The sequence below is a fragment of the Saccopteryx bilineata genome, chromosome 6 (assembly GCF_036850765.1).
Source record: "Saccopteryx bilineata isolate mSacBil1 chromosome 6, mSacBil1_pri_phased_curated, whole genome shotgun sequence".
Taxonomy (NCBI): domain Eukaryota; kingdom Metazoa; phylum Chordata; class Mammalia; order Chiroptera; family Emballonuridae; genus Saccopteryx; species Saccopteryx bilineata.
This window is the reverse complement of record NC_089495.1, coordinates 154,975,905-154,988,681: the sequence shown is the minus strand read 5'-3', so window position 1 is coordinate 154,988,681 and position 12,777 is coordinate 154,975,905. Positions and strand designations below refer to the sequence as shown.

Sequence of the window (12,777 nt, the reverse complement as noted above, 5' to 3'; positions counted from 1 at the left end):
TCTTCAGGGTCATGTGAGGGCTGAGTGAACTCACAGAGCTGGAAAGCCTGGCACACTGTGAATATCATAATGGTGACCGTGGTTACAGCCCTTGTTGCCACTGCCAGTAGCATCTCAAACCTCATCACGCTGCCCTGTTCTTCCAGAAAGCACCTGAAGCCCAACCTCTCTGGGAGGTCTTCTGCTGTGTAGCCTGGCAGAGGGTGGAAGGGTGCGTGGCCTTAGAGTGACAGCCTTCCAGCTGCTGTGGGCCTTTGGCCTTGTGAGAGATGAGAGGCTGCCCCTGGCCCCTGTCATCCCTGGTCCTGAGCCCAGGCTAGGAGAAAGCTCACTCCTAGATCCTTACATAAGACAAGCAACCGCTTATGACATCCTGACACATACCCCCAAGCAATGGGCTCATATAAGTAGAATAATAATGATTATAATGACAAAGAGCAGTAAAACTGAATGACAGCGGCCCGGCAGGGGGCGGGGGGGGGCGGGGAGGGGGTGTTGTTGAAGTTGAAGTTCAACCTCCCATGAACTGCAGGAGGCCTGCCAACTGGAGCCTCTCTTTTTGTGAATTTCTCTGCTGGGAGAAACCCAATTGCCATCACAGCCCCTTGCCTGGGTACTGGGGTGTCAGGCCGCCCCTTCCCATCCACCCCAGGCTCGGCTATAAGCCTCCATTGGCCCGTGCATGCCAGAGACACCTGCTGCAATGGGGACAGACACCAGAGAGCCTCACCATTCATGCTGTGGCCTCTGAGCCAGGTCCTCAGCCCAAAGCTGGCTCCCTATGCCAACAGGAGCCAGGGAGCCAGAGCAAGTCATACAAGCCACTGAGAGGCTATGTATGGACCAGCGCTGTCCAACAGAAATAAAGGCAAGCTAACTGCATTTAGCAGCCACTTTTAAAAAGAAACAGGTTCAGTGGTAGAGCGTCGGCCTGGCGTGCAGGAGTCCCGGGTTCAATTCCCGGCCAGGGCACACAGGAGAAGCGCCCATCTGCTTCTCCACCCCTCCCCCTCTCCTTCCTTTCTGTCTCTCTCTTCCCCTCCCACAGCCAAGGCTCCATTGGAGCAAAGTTGGCCCGGGCACTGAGGATGGCTCTGTGGCCTCTGCCTCAGGCGCTAGAATGGCTCTGATTGCAACAGAGCAACGCCCCAGATGGGCAGAGCATCGCCCCCTGGTGGTCATGCCGGGTGGATCCCGGTCGGGCGCATGCGGGAGTCTGACTGCCTCCCCGTTTCCAACTTCAGAAAAATACAAAAAATAAATAAAATAATAAAAGAAAAAGAAACAGGTGAAATTAATTTGAATATATTTTAACCCAGTGTGTCCAAAACAAAACATTGTTAACGAGATACTTTGTGTTTCTCGGTTCCAAGTCTTCAGGATCTGGTATGTGACTTACACCTAGAGCACATCTCAGGGCGTCCCTGGAACATCTCAGTTCAAATGCTCAGCGGCCACACGTGGCTGGTGGCCGCTGAACTTGGCTGCACAGGTCCAGGCAGCTCACCAGGAACAGCGTTACCAATATCCTGAATGAGGTGTAGCTAAATGTTTATCTCAAATGGTGCCCTCCAGCACTGTTTCCCTTTTGCAGTGAGATTTGGGGTCATAGGAGATATTTATTCACAGCAGCTGGTCCCCAAGGGGAAAGCATGCTTCGTTCTAACAGTGAACTGGCTTTGGCCAGTCTGCCCTCCCCAGATCTTGTGACTTCAATCTTCAGACCGCCCGTTTCATCGAGTGCATGAGCCATGGTGACAGATGGTGAGCCCCTGGGGAGGACATGCTCTCGCTGCTGCCACATGCTGAGTCCCATCCTGTTGTTACAGGGCACTGCTGTGATCCCAGTGACTGTATCCTCGGCCCAGGGGCTGAGCTGGCGGGCTCTAGGGGGCTGGTGAAGGCTGTTGCCAAGAAAAACGAGCCATTGGCACGTGGCATTCTGCTTTTGTAGGCCTCAGAGAAAAAAGAGGGTGCTGTCAGCAGAAGTCATGGACTTGAATGCTGTGAGAATTGAAAATGAAAAGCAAGTTGGATCACAGTTGATAAAGTCAAAAAAACTTCAGGTGACCCTGGCTTATTTCGGATTTGTGAACCATTCTGACCAGAAACAAGATTTCCACACCCATGACTTCCTACAGATTTCCAAGCGTGGGCAGCCTTTCCCAGCTCCCACGTGGAGGGTCTGGTTGGCAGACCTTACGGGTATTTGTAGAGCAGTGGGTGTGGAGTAAAGTATGGCCGCCCTGTCCGGTCCCACTCCTCCTCTGCGGCCTCCTTCACGCCAGCAGCACGCGCCTTGGCTCCCCGTGTTAGAGATACCTGGAACTCTCATTGTTGAGAATGGATCACAGGGACGGCATTTAACATAGTTATGAGAACAAATGTTATTCACATGCCTTTGAAATACCGTTACTCAGCTGAAATGATGATTTCGAATCTCTTTAATCCTCAAAGCCCTTTGGTTAATATTTTATTAATCCCAGATGGAGGGATGACATGTAGTTAAAAGCCAAAAACATATTTTTAAAACAAATACATTGTTATTCAGAGCACCACCTATTAACTGATGGGCTTTGGGCAAGTCTCCTAATCTTCTTACACCTCAGTTTTCTCACCTATAACATGGGAACAGTGGTCATTTCTGTCTCGTCAGATTGTACAAAATGTGCAGAGAGCATCGGCTTGGTGGTAGGTACTCAGCAGGTGTATTCTCATTTGGGCGCAGAGACCATTTTTGTGACTCTGCATGGCCAAGGCAGGCTTCGATCCAGTGGTTTCCTGTCTGGGAACTAGAGGAACGTCATTTCAAGTCATTAGGTAATAGATTAGAGCACAGTGGCATTGCAGGGGATTCAGAAGGCAAGTTCCAAAAGGTCCTGGGCGGTGGACCATGGGGCAGCGCCGCTATGATGGGCGCTGTTCCCTCGGTGTGGAAATCGACAGATGTTATCACCCCTCATTTGCAAACTGTGTAAATGCCTGCACGCTGGACTTACCTGTTCTAACACAGGTTTTTTATTTGCCTCTAAACAGAATTGGTGTATTTTTTTTCCCCACAGATCATTGCTTATCAGCCGTATGGGAAGTCCGTGGACTGGTGGGCTTATGGCGTCCTCTTATATGAAATGCTGGCCGGGCAGGTAATGTTGCACTGTGTTTTCGTGCTTGTTTATCACCGTGCAGTGTGTCTTCTGCAGCTCTGATGAGGCCGTGAGGGCAGGAGCTGGCGGCGTGGTATGGCTGAGGCTGGTCTGACTGCCTTGACCGCGGCCCCCTTAAAAGCAGATTCTATTCAGTGTGTACAGAAATTATCTTCTAGTCACAAGACCCTAAAGTGAAAGGTACATTCTGGAGTCTGCACAGTGGACAGCTTTCATATTAGGTACAAAATTCCCCTGCATGTTGTTGATGACAGTGGCCTCTAAGTTTTCAGTGTCTTACACTTGGGTTAGGGTCCCTGCAAGTTTGTCTGCAGAAATTACCCTCGGCACTGCCCATTTGTGTAATCACTGTTACTGAAGAAGTGTTTTCATCGTTTCTCCCATCTCTGTATCTCACCATTGACAGTTCATTATAACTTTAACAAAAGTCCAAAGAGACAGAACTTTCAGCTAAGAAAAGGCAAATTTGGTTTCCCTGGAGAATGTGGCATGTACCAGATAACCAAGTGTGTTACTGCCTAATGTGGCACTTTCTAATATAATGGCCTTAATATCTGTATCGGAGTAAGTCACACAAGCTGTTTGAACAGGCCGCCTCACCATCTCAGTGGCTCGGCACACAGCACAGACTTATTTCACAGTCTTGGTGCGGTCCTGTGTGCTGGGGGTGGGGAGCATGGATCCACATGGTCATTCCAGGACCCAGGCTTCTTCCATCCACAGGCTTCACCCTGTAGGGCCTCAGATTCCTCCCCTGACTGCTCCTTACTCAACTGGCCAATGAGGAGAGAGCAGGAAGACAGCTGCACGGAAAGTGGCATGTGCCACACCTGCCCTCTCTCTGGCCCCAGGTCCCACCGAGATGCAGTGGGCTGGATGTAGGGTACCCGTGAGCTCGGCAAGGGGCGGCAGGTGTGGCGAGCATCTACCAGACCTCTGTCTGCCGTTATACCTAAAAACGATTCTGTCTGGCAGTTCTCTATAGTCACCAGCACTTAAGTCCTGCTGACAAGGAGTCTGGCCCTCTCTAGCTAGAGCCTGACTAAGGGGAATGGAGAGAAATGCTGTGTTGAGCAGCAGAGAAACCCCCAAAGAAATCTTTGAATCTTTGTTTCTGGGGGGACGAAACAAATTCTGTCACTCATTCTGACAAGTCATGTCCATTGACTCATTCATTTCTTCATACAACACATACTCATTGAATACATGCTTACTCTGGTAGGCAATAGCGTTAACAAAGATCTATACCTTTATGAAGCTAAAGAAAGAGAGACAGTAGACAGGTTAAATAAGAGAAACCTATAGTAGTGGAAAAGCTAAGAAGAAAAGTAACAAAGCAGGCAAAGAAGATACAGTATTGGGGGAGGGTTGAGATTTTAGCTAGGGTGGCCAAGGCGGGCCTGTGTACAAATGAGGTTAGGACGAGAAGGAGACGAATGCCTGTATCTGGGGGGAAAGCAGTTCAGGCGGAGGAAACAGCGAGTGCAGGGGCCTTGGGGTGGGAGCAGGCTGCCATGTTTCAGTGATGGAAGGGGAGCCATCGCGTGTCTGGGGCAAAGTAGGGAGTCTAGAGAGGGAGTAGGAGGCCGGGCTCAGAGAGGAAGGGTAACCCTGAGCCGTGAGTGCACGGGGGCCATGGCGAGACCATTGGCTTTCACTCGGTGGGAGACCGTTCATGATCTGTCTTCTATTTCTCTCTCTCATTGTCTCGTATCTTCCAGACATGAACATGACCTTTAAGATATTAAAAGATAGAAGGTACTAGTCTACATTTGGTCGTTATTTCTTAGTGAGGCGAAGACTTGTTTGATATATTTACAATGTGTAGTATTTAGGTGTTTGTTCCCAATGCCACGTTCGTTTTAGACCAAATGCCTCCATTTGCAGGTTACACAGAACAACTGTCAGGGAGACAACAGCTGGGAAAACACAAGCTGCCTGCTCCTTAAGTTCATTTCTTCTCTTTAGAATGTTGACGATAGATTCTGACTGAATTAGTGCCGCCCCAGCCATGCTGTTCCTGAAAGCACAAAAGGCTGTTCCCTCCTTGATCCCACTTGAATGTTCCAACTTTCGAGTCCAGAAAACAAATACTGCTTTCTTCAAGAAGCACATTTGCATATGCTGGCCAACGAAATCGGTTGAGTGGACATAGGATCTGTTTCCTGGGGTACAGGAGATAAAAGGAGCTGTCTACGGGCCAGCGGGGGGCTCGCATTTCAGGACCAAGGCCAGGAGACCAGCCTTTCCAAACCCAGGCCTGCAGCCAGGTTGCCCCCGCCCCATTTTCTTTCTCCAGTTCTGCCCGGGTCTTCATTGTGCAGGGGAGGCAGGGCAGGAAGCGCTGCCCTCTTTAGGGAAGTCCCCATAGGGCTGCATGTTGGTGGCCGGCCTCGTTGGCAGACTGGTCCTACCTCATGCCCCCAGAGAGAGCACGAGGCCCTCCCCATCCCCAGTGGCTTTCTAGACATGCTGGCACACTTTCATTGTTTTTTCATCCTGTTTCTCAGGGTCAGTTAGCCTGTTTTATATGATCTCTGGAAGTTTTCATAACCTCTCTTGAAAATGGTGACACTCTAAATGTGACACCTTACAGGCACCCACATTCGGCACAGTGGGGACGCTGTTCCGCTGCACCGTCGCCGTGTCTGCCACAAATACCGTACTTTCAGTTCAGACCCCCCTTTTCAGTCTTCCTCCCTGACTCGATGCAGATTCACACGTCTTCCTGGGCCATGACTCAGCCCAGAAAGGATAACACAGGCTCCGTGTGTGGCCCACACGCTTCCCTCCTCCCAAGGCGCAGAAGCCCCAGCTACCCAGCGGGGGGAGGAGACACTGTTAGTGGAAATAAGACTGATTATAAAGCAGCTGATGGGGTTGTGGTCTGAATTTGTCCTCTATAATCATGAGAGATGAAGATGAGCAGGAAAAAAAAATAGTTTATTGCCATTTTCTTCTCATTTGCTGTATTTATTGTCCACAGCCGGGGGGGTGAGGGGACAGTTAAGTATAAACAGCCTGAGTCTGTCTTCCATTCCTGGATCACTTGACAAATATAATGACTTTCGGGCATAAATAGTATTTGCCCAGCTCTCTAATGAGCAAATTGCTTCTCGAAGTGTTCATGGGCATTCATCATAAAGGGACCGGGCCTCTTTATGTCCCTTTCCACCAGGTTTATTCATGCTGTGTCTCCATTCCTAGTGACTCAGTAATGGGCCCTTCGCCTCAGAATGTCAGCCTGAATGTCCCTGAGCTGCCACCCAGCCCACTGCTGGCCACCGGTGACCCGCAAGTGAAAATGGCAGGGGCTCAGGGACCACTTACTAGTAAGTGATTTGGGAATCATTTTAGAAAAAGGGATCTATCATCCCTCATTTGTCTGTTTAAAATTCACAGATTACTTATTGCCAAGGAGGGCACCCCCAAGCCAAGACTTCAGTTTAACTTGAAACACTGAGTCTAGATTTGTAGAAATTTAAAAAAAAAAAATCATGGGAACAGGGTAAAGAGGGGGAGAAGCATCCAAAACAGCCAGGTTGTAAGTACCTCAGCAGCACCTCACGCCTGTGGACCCGGGCTCCGTAGCTGGCAAGGCTGGACAGGAGAAGGAATGTAATTATAGCTTTTCAGCACTGACCTGCCTTCAGGACCAAGGCCTGAGAGCAGACAGTTCCCTGTGAGAACGCCCCGGGGTGACCTGGAGAGTGGTCAGGAGAGCCATCAAGGTGCTTACATCCACTGGCTGGATAATCCCACACAGGGAAAGCATTCTAGGGGTGACTCAGAGAAGGAACAAATGACACACAGATGTTTCTAGTCGCTGTTGTTAGGGCTGGAGGCCATGATAAACATGCCCGCGGACAAATGAGCAGGTCTACGATGACCTGCGTCCCCAGCGGCACGAATCTGACCGGAAACACTGGTAGCTGCAGAGAAAGTGTATTTGCCACAGTGAGTGAAGAATAAAGACTCCAAAGTATGCACCATCATTGGGAAGTAGTATGAAAAGCACAGCATCTAGAGACAAGGAAGAGCGCCGTGTGCGTTTAGGTAAGGGGACCGTGGGCACTGCTCTCAGGAACTTCTCCCTCTCCCCACAGAGACATCATTCTAACTTAAAATAGGGCCCCAAAGAACTCTTCCAAATGTGATGGTTCCTCCTGCTGTTCCCCAGGTATTTGGGGTCTTCCTCGCCTCTGGCACATGTAGGATTGTATCCCGTTTCACACGTGATTGGGTGGGGCGTGGGGCTCGTTCTGACCAATGAGATCTGGGTGGACCTGCTCGCGGGTAAAGTATTTGAGCCCTCGAGGAAGACGCTCCAGAGCTCCTGTCCCATCCGCCTCAGCAAGAGCAAGCTGGCACTGTTCTACCAGCACGGGTGCCCAGGCAACCTCTTCCGGCCCCCGGGGGACGTGTGGCATAACAATCTGAACTTAAGCCTGGTATCTAGTCTAGAGGCAGCCACTCTACACAATGACTTGAAACATCTCAGGCCATGGTGACTGCCCACCCTTAATTTTTAGAACTCACCACTACCCACTGTGCAGAGTTTACGGGAACGATCTTCCCTGAACAGTTGAGTTCTCTTTACGCGCTGCGTGTACCAGCAGCTGAGCACCTGCTTGGCCCCAGAGCTGCAGCACCACGGGGCATCCTTCAGGGTCTAACTACCGGGACATGTGTAGGAAGTGGCATTGCTCAAAGTGACCGTAATAACGAGAAGAAAGTACAAAATGAAGCAGGCTTTGCTCTGCAAGGGCTGACCCCGGTCCGAGCTTTGCATGCTAAGCTTAAGGTTAGCTGAGTTAAAGGGGAATGTTAAGCAATTTTCCTTAAACCCACTTATGCTGGGGGTTGTCCAGAGTGACAGGTAACTTGCTGATCTTGGCATTGAAGACGAGGCTGCTGAGGTCGCCGGTTCAATACCCTGCACTTGCCTGGTCTAAGGCACATATGGGAGTTGAAGCTTCCTGCTCCTCCCTCCTTTCTTTCTTTCTTTCTCTCTCTTTCTCTCTCTCTCTCTCTCTCTCTCTCTCTCTCCCCTCTCTAAAATGAATAATTTTTTTAAAAAAATTAAAAAAAAAAAGACGAGGCTGGAGGGCATCCTGAGCTCACTGGTTCCTCCTGGAGACCCTAGCAGCCCTCCCAAAGACTATTCATCTACCTTCATAACAGTACTCGCAGAGCTAAGCACCCTTCATTGGGCCCTCACTGGGTACGAGACAAAGTGTCAGGCATTTTTTCAGACTCACTAGGGAACCCCATTTTACAGATTAGAAAGCTGTGTCATAAAGAAGTGAGTCACTTGCCTCTGGACAACCAGCGAGGAGGTGAGAGAGCTAGGATTCTGGTTTGGATCTGCTTGACATCAAAGCCATGACCTCCACAGTGCCAGCATGCCTTCCGTTCTCCATAGGGGGGTGTAGACCCAGTAGAAAGGGCAGAGCGGTGTCTAGTGGACATTAAGCTTCCATTACAACCACCATGCAGGGTGCAGCTCTGTGTTGGGTCAGAAGGCCCCTGATGTGAGTTCCTGGACCTAAGGAAGACCTCTTTGCCCTGTTCTGATACCCCCTTCACCCCATGTTGAGAATTCAAAGACTTTTTAGCATTCCCTACCCCAGCCCTACCTTCTGAACACAAAGCTGTCTGTAACCTAACTTGATCATAATCAGATATTTAACACATAATTATAAGATTAATGGTTTAATTATAATTTATTTGCAAGTCATTCAAAGCATTACTCAAAAAAAAAAAAAAACCAAAAAACCATTTTTCTTAAAGATTATTTTGGGTTGCCCAGGGCAAGATAATTAAAGGAACAGAGGGAAAACTGAAAAACACACAACCTACAACCTAATCAAAGGTAACCTAATCAGCCTGTGAGCTGAGCTGACTCGGCAGCCTGTGGTGTTTCTTGTTATTGAATTGGGTTTTCAGGTGCCTCATTAATAAATCACCCTGCCTGTCCTGACCAGGCCATGGCGCAGTGGATATAGCATCGGACTGGGATTCAGAGGACCCAGATTCGAAACCCCAAGGTCACTGGCTTGAGCACAGGCTCATCTGGCTTGAGTGCAGGCTCCCCAGCTTGAGAGCAGGGTCACTAGCTTGGGTGTGGGATCATAGACATGGCCCCATGGTTGCTGGCTTGAGCTTAAGGTCGCTGGCTTGAACAAGGGGTCACTCACTCTGCTGTAGGCCCCGGTCAAGGCACATATGAGAAAGCAACCAATGAACAACTAAGGTGTTGCAACGAAGAATTGATGCTTCTCATCTCTTTCCCTTCTTGTCTGCCTGTCCCTTTCTCTCTCTGTCTCTGTCAAAAAAATAAAAAATAAAATAATAAATCACCCTGCCTGAATATGTTGCCATCTTTCTCTTTTCCGGAATAGCCTCCTTTCGACGGCGAGGATGAAGACGAACTGTTTCAATCTATAATGGAGCACAATGTTTCTTACCCAAAATCCTTGTCCAAGGAGGCCGTTTCCATCTGCAAAGGAGTAAGTGGGTTTGGATTCCTTTTGTGATCACAGACCCCAAGGGTCAACAGGGGAGGTCTTCACCACACTTCTCTGCAGGATGGCTGAAGGACGGCAGACCCACACCACTGCGCCCTGCCGTCAAAGGCGTGGTGGGAAGCAGTGGAGGCCTGGACGAGGGACTGACCCCCAGCACTTCCAGGAGCTCTGGCCCGTCCGCTTTAGTTTCCCATCCACCTCATGCAGTTGTGGGCAGGTTGCCCGAAGTGATTGCAGACCCTTAGAAAACATTGGCTTTCTTCTGCTGCCTCACTTGATGTGCCTTGGTTCGTTCTTTGTTCATTTCTCTGTTTTTGAGATGGAATATACATATAGAAAAGGGCATAAATCATCAATGAATTGTCACAAAATAGACACACCCATGTAACTGCACCTTCCCAGCAACACCCTAGAGACCGCCACCCCACCTCCCGTCCTGCAGCCACGCCCTGCTTGTCCTTGCAAGGGTTCCCGGCACCTGTCTGAAACTCCGTGCACAGGGGCTCACGCAGTGGGCGCTCCCTGGGCCTGGCTTTTCCGCTCAACATTGTGGAGGTGAGATTTCTCCATATGGCTGTGTGTGGTCATAGTTTGTCTTCACATTGTGTGAACGCACCGCAACCTTTAGCCATTCTACTGGTGGCTTGTTTGGGACTCTGATTTGGGACTATTATACACAGACTGCTAGGAACCATCTGGGTCGTGTATTCTGAGGAACATATGAATGAGTTTTCTGCTTATTTGTTTCTTCTTATTTTCAGCTTTGTGGAGGTATAATTCACAAATAAAACTGTGATATATTTAAATTGTACAATGTGATAATTTGATATACATATACAGGTGGCCCTCTGCATCCACAGGTTTTACACCCATGGATTCAACCAACCACAAGTCGAAAATATTCCCAAGAAAATGTTACACGGTTGCTGATCTGTACTATGTAGTTAGGCTAGGATGATGGCTGATGTCATCTGTACTAAGCATGTCCATGCCCTTTTTTCTTGTCATTGTTCCCTAAACAATATAGTATAACTGCCCTTTACACAGCATTGACATTGTAGTGGGTATTATAAGTAACCTAGAGATGATTTAAAGTACACGGGAGGATGTGCGTAAGAGACTTGAGCACATGCGGATTTTGGTGTCCCTGAGGGGTCCTGGAGCCCATCCCCGTTATCCTACGGGACACCTGTACGTGATGAAAGGATTCCCACAGTGTAGCTAATTCGTCCATCACCTTACCTAGTTACTGGTTGTTTTTTTTCTTTTTTGGAGGGAAAACACTGACGCTCTACTCTTTTGGCAAATTTCAGTGACACGATATGTTTTTATGAACTGCCGTCACCACGTGATCCATTAGTTCCCCTCTCTCCTGCTTTCCAGCTGATGACCAAACACCCGGGCAAGCGGCTGGGCTGCGGGCCCGAGGGGGAGCGCGATGTGCGGGAGCACGCCTTCTTCCGGAGGATCGACTGGGAGAAGCTGGAGAGCAGGGAGATCCAGCCGCCCTTCAAGCCCAAAGTGGTGAGTCGGCACGGCCCGCCTCCCAAGCCCCGCTCCCCCAAATCCTGGGGGTGGCTGCCAGCCCCTCCTCTGGAGAGAGGAAACCAGGGACCCCTGGCCTCTGCAGGGCAGAAGAAACTGCCAGGTCCCTGCCCTGCCCTCGACTCTGTGGACTGAGCATCCGCGATTCCTGCTGACGTTGAGAGTGAGGGCGGCCCAGCCAGTGCCCTTTGTGCGCTCCAAGAGGGCGTCTGCTGAGCGTTCACCCAAAACCATCAGAGCCGGGGCAAGTCGGCTTCGGGTCTGAATACCATGGACTGGCGTTCTTTCTCTGACTCCTTGACCAGACTTCTCTCTCCAGGTTTCCTGGATTTGCCTTGCACCCACAGCGTAACTAACACGAGCCAGCTCCTGGGTAGGCCTGGGTGCAGGTCTCACGCTGGCTGCTGCCCCTGCAGCAGGGCGTGTGTGCCAACCACAGTTTCTGGCATCACCACCTTCATTCAGATTCTCCCCATATGACCCCCATTATTTTTCATCTGTTTAACAAGTACTGTGCACCAGGCCCTATCCTGAGGGCTTTACAAATTAGTTCATTTAACCCTTACAAAAAACCTTGTAGGTGGGTACTGTTGTCCCCAATAACAGTTGAGGAAAGTAAGGCACAGAGAGGCTGAGTAACTTGCCTGAAGACAAACAGCTGGTGAATGGTAGAACCAGGATTCAAACTGCAGTGTCCTGGCTCCTGGATCTGTGTGTCCTTCCCCACCAGTGCTCCACCTCAGTGACTGCCATGCGTCCTCCAGTCTGACTGTTGGTTGCAGCCTGTGCATTCCCTTTCTTAATGTTTATGTTTCCGGAGATAAGCCGGGAGTCTTTAAGACACCAGCTCCTCACGTGCGCCACCTGCCACTGGGCAGTGCCTGCAGGGAGGCTGCTTTTCCACACGTCCCAGGCCTGAAATCCAGGTGGGTTCCTGCCTTCCAGCTCTGCCACTGTCTCAGGCGGCGTTGGGTCGTCACCACCAAGCCTGAGACAGGGCAGCTTTATTGCACAGTCAGTTTCAGAGCGTTCACTGTATTGGTTTGGCCCGAATCTGTCTCCTGACAGGTGCCTAGTGTGCACGCAGTGAGCCCCTCCTGGGCAGCTGAGCTATGAACTGGGGGTGGGGGTGGGGGGGAGGCACGGGTTTATTCTTAAAGCAGGAACTTCCTCCTCAAATAGGCTCATGTGCCTTCTATTCCAAGAATAAAACCGTGGGTGGTGAGCCCATTGATTTTATTTTTCCAAGGCATTTTTAGCACGAACTGAGGAAAAAACTAAAATTATTCAAGTCAGTTGACTTTCTCCTGAATCATCACCTCAAGTAGAAAGATGAAGTATCTGCCACCCCACCTTCTCTTGAGCCAGTGCTGGGCACTGATTGCAGGTTCTTTATGGGCTTCCTACTGTCCTATTTACAAAACCTGGTTTTAAGGAAGCTGGAGGCAGGAAGACAGAGTGATGAATGGTGCTGCGGATGGTCTCAGTAGACCTGTTTATTTGCCCTTCTTAAATTGCATATGGAAGGTCCACAATAG

At 49.9% G+C, this 12,777-nt stretch overlaps 1 protein-coding gene across 1 annotated transcript in view; it reads left to right on the top strand.

Annotated features, from left to right (window-relative positions):
- PRKCA (protein kinase C alpha) overlaps nucleotides 1-12,777 on the top strand; it is a 419,289-nt gene that overhangs the window by 392,765 nt on the left and 13,747 nt on the right. Inside the window, exons 14-16 of the mRNA XM_066235888.1 lie at nucleotides 3,063-3,143; nucleotides 9,569-9,676; nucleotides 11,078-11,218. Of these exons, the coding sequence (XP_066091985.1) occupies nucleotides 3,063-3,143; nucleotides 9,569-9,676; nucleotides 11,078-11,218 (330 nt within the window). The remainder of the gene's footprint in view (nucleotides 1-3,062; nucleotides 3,144-9,568; nucleotides 9,677-11,077; nucleotides 11,219-12,777) is intronic.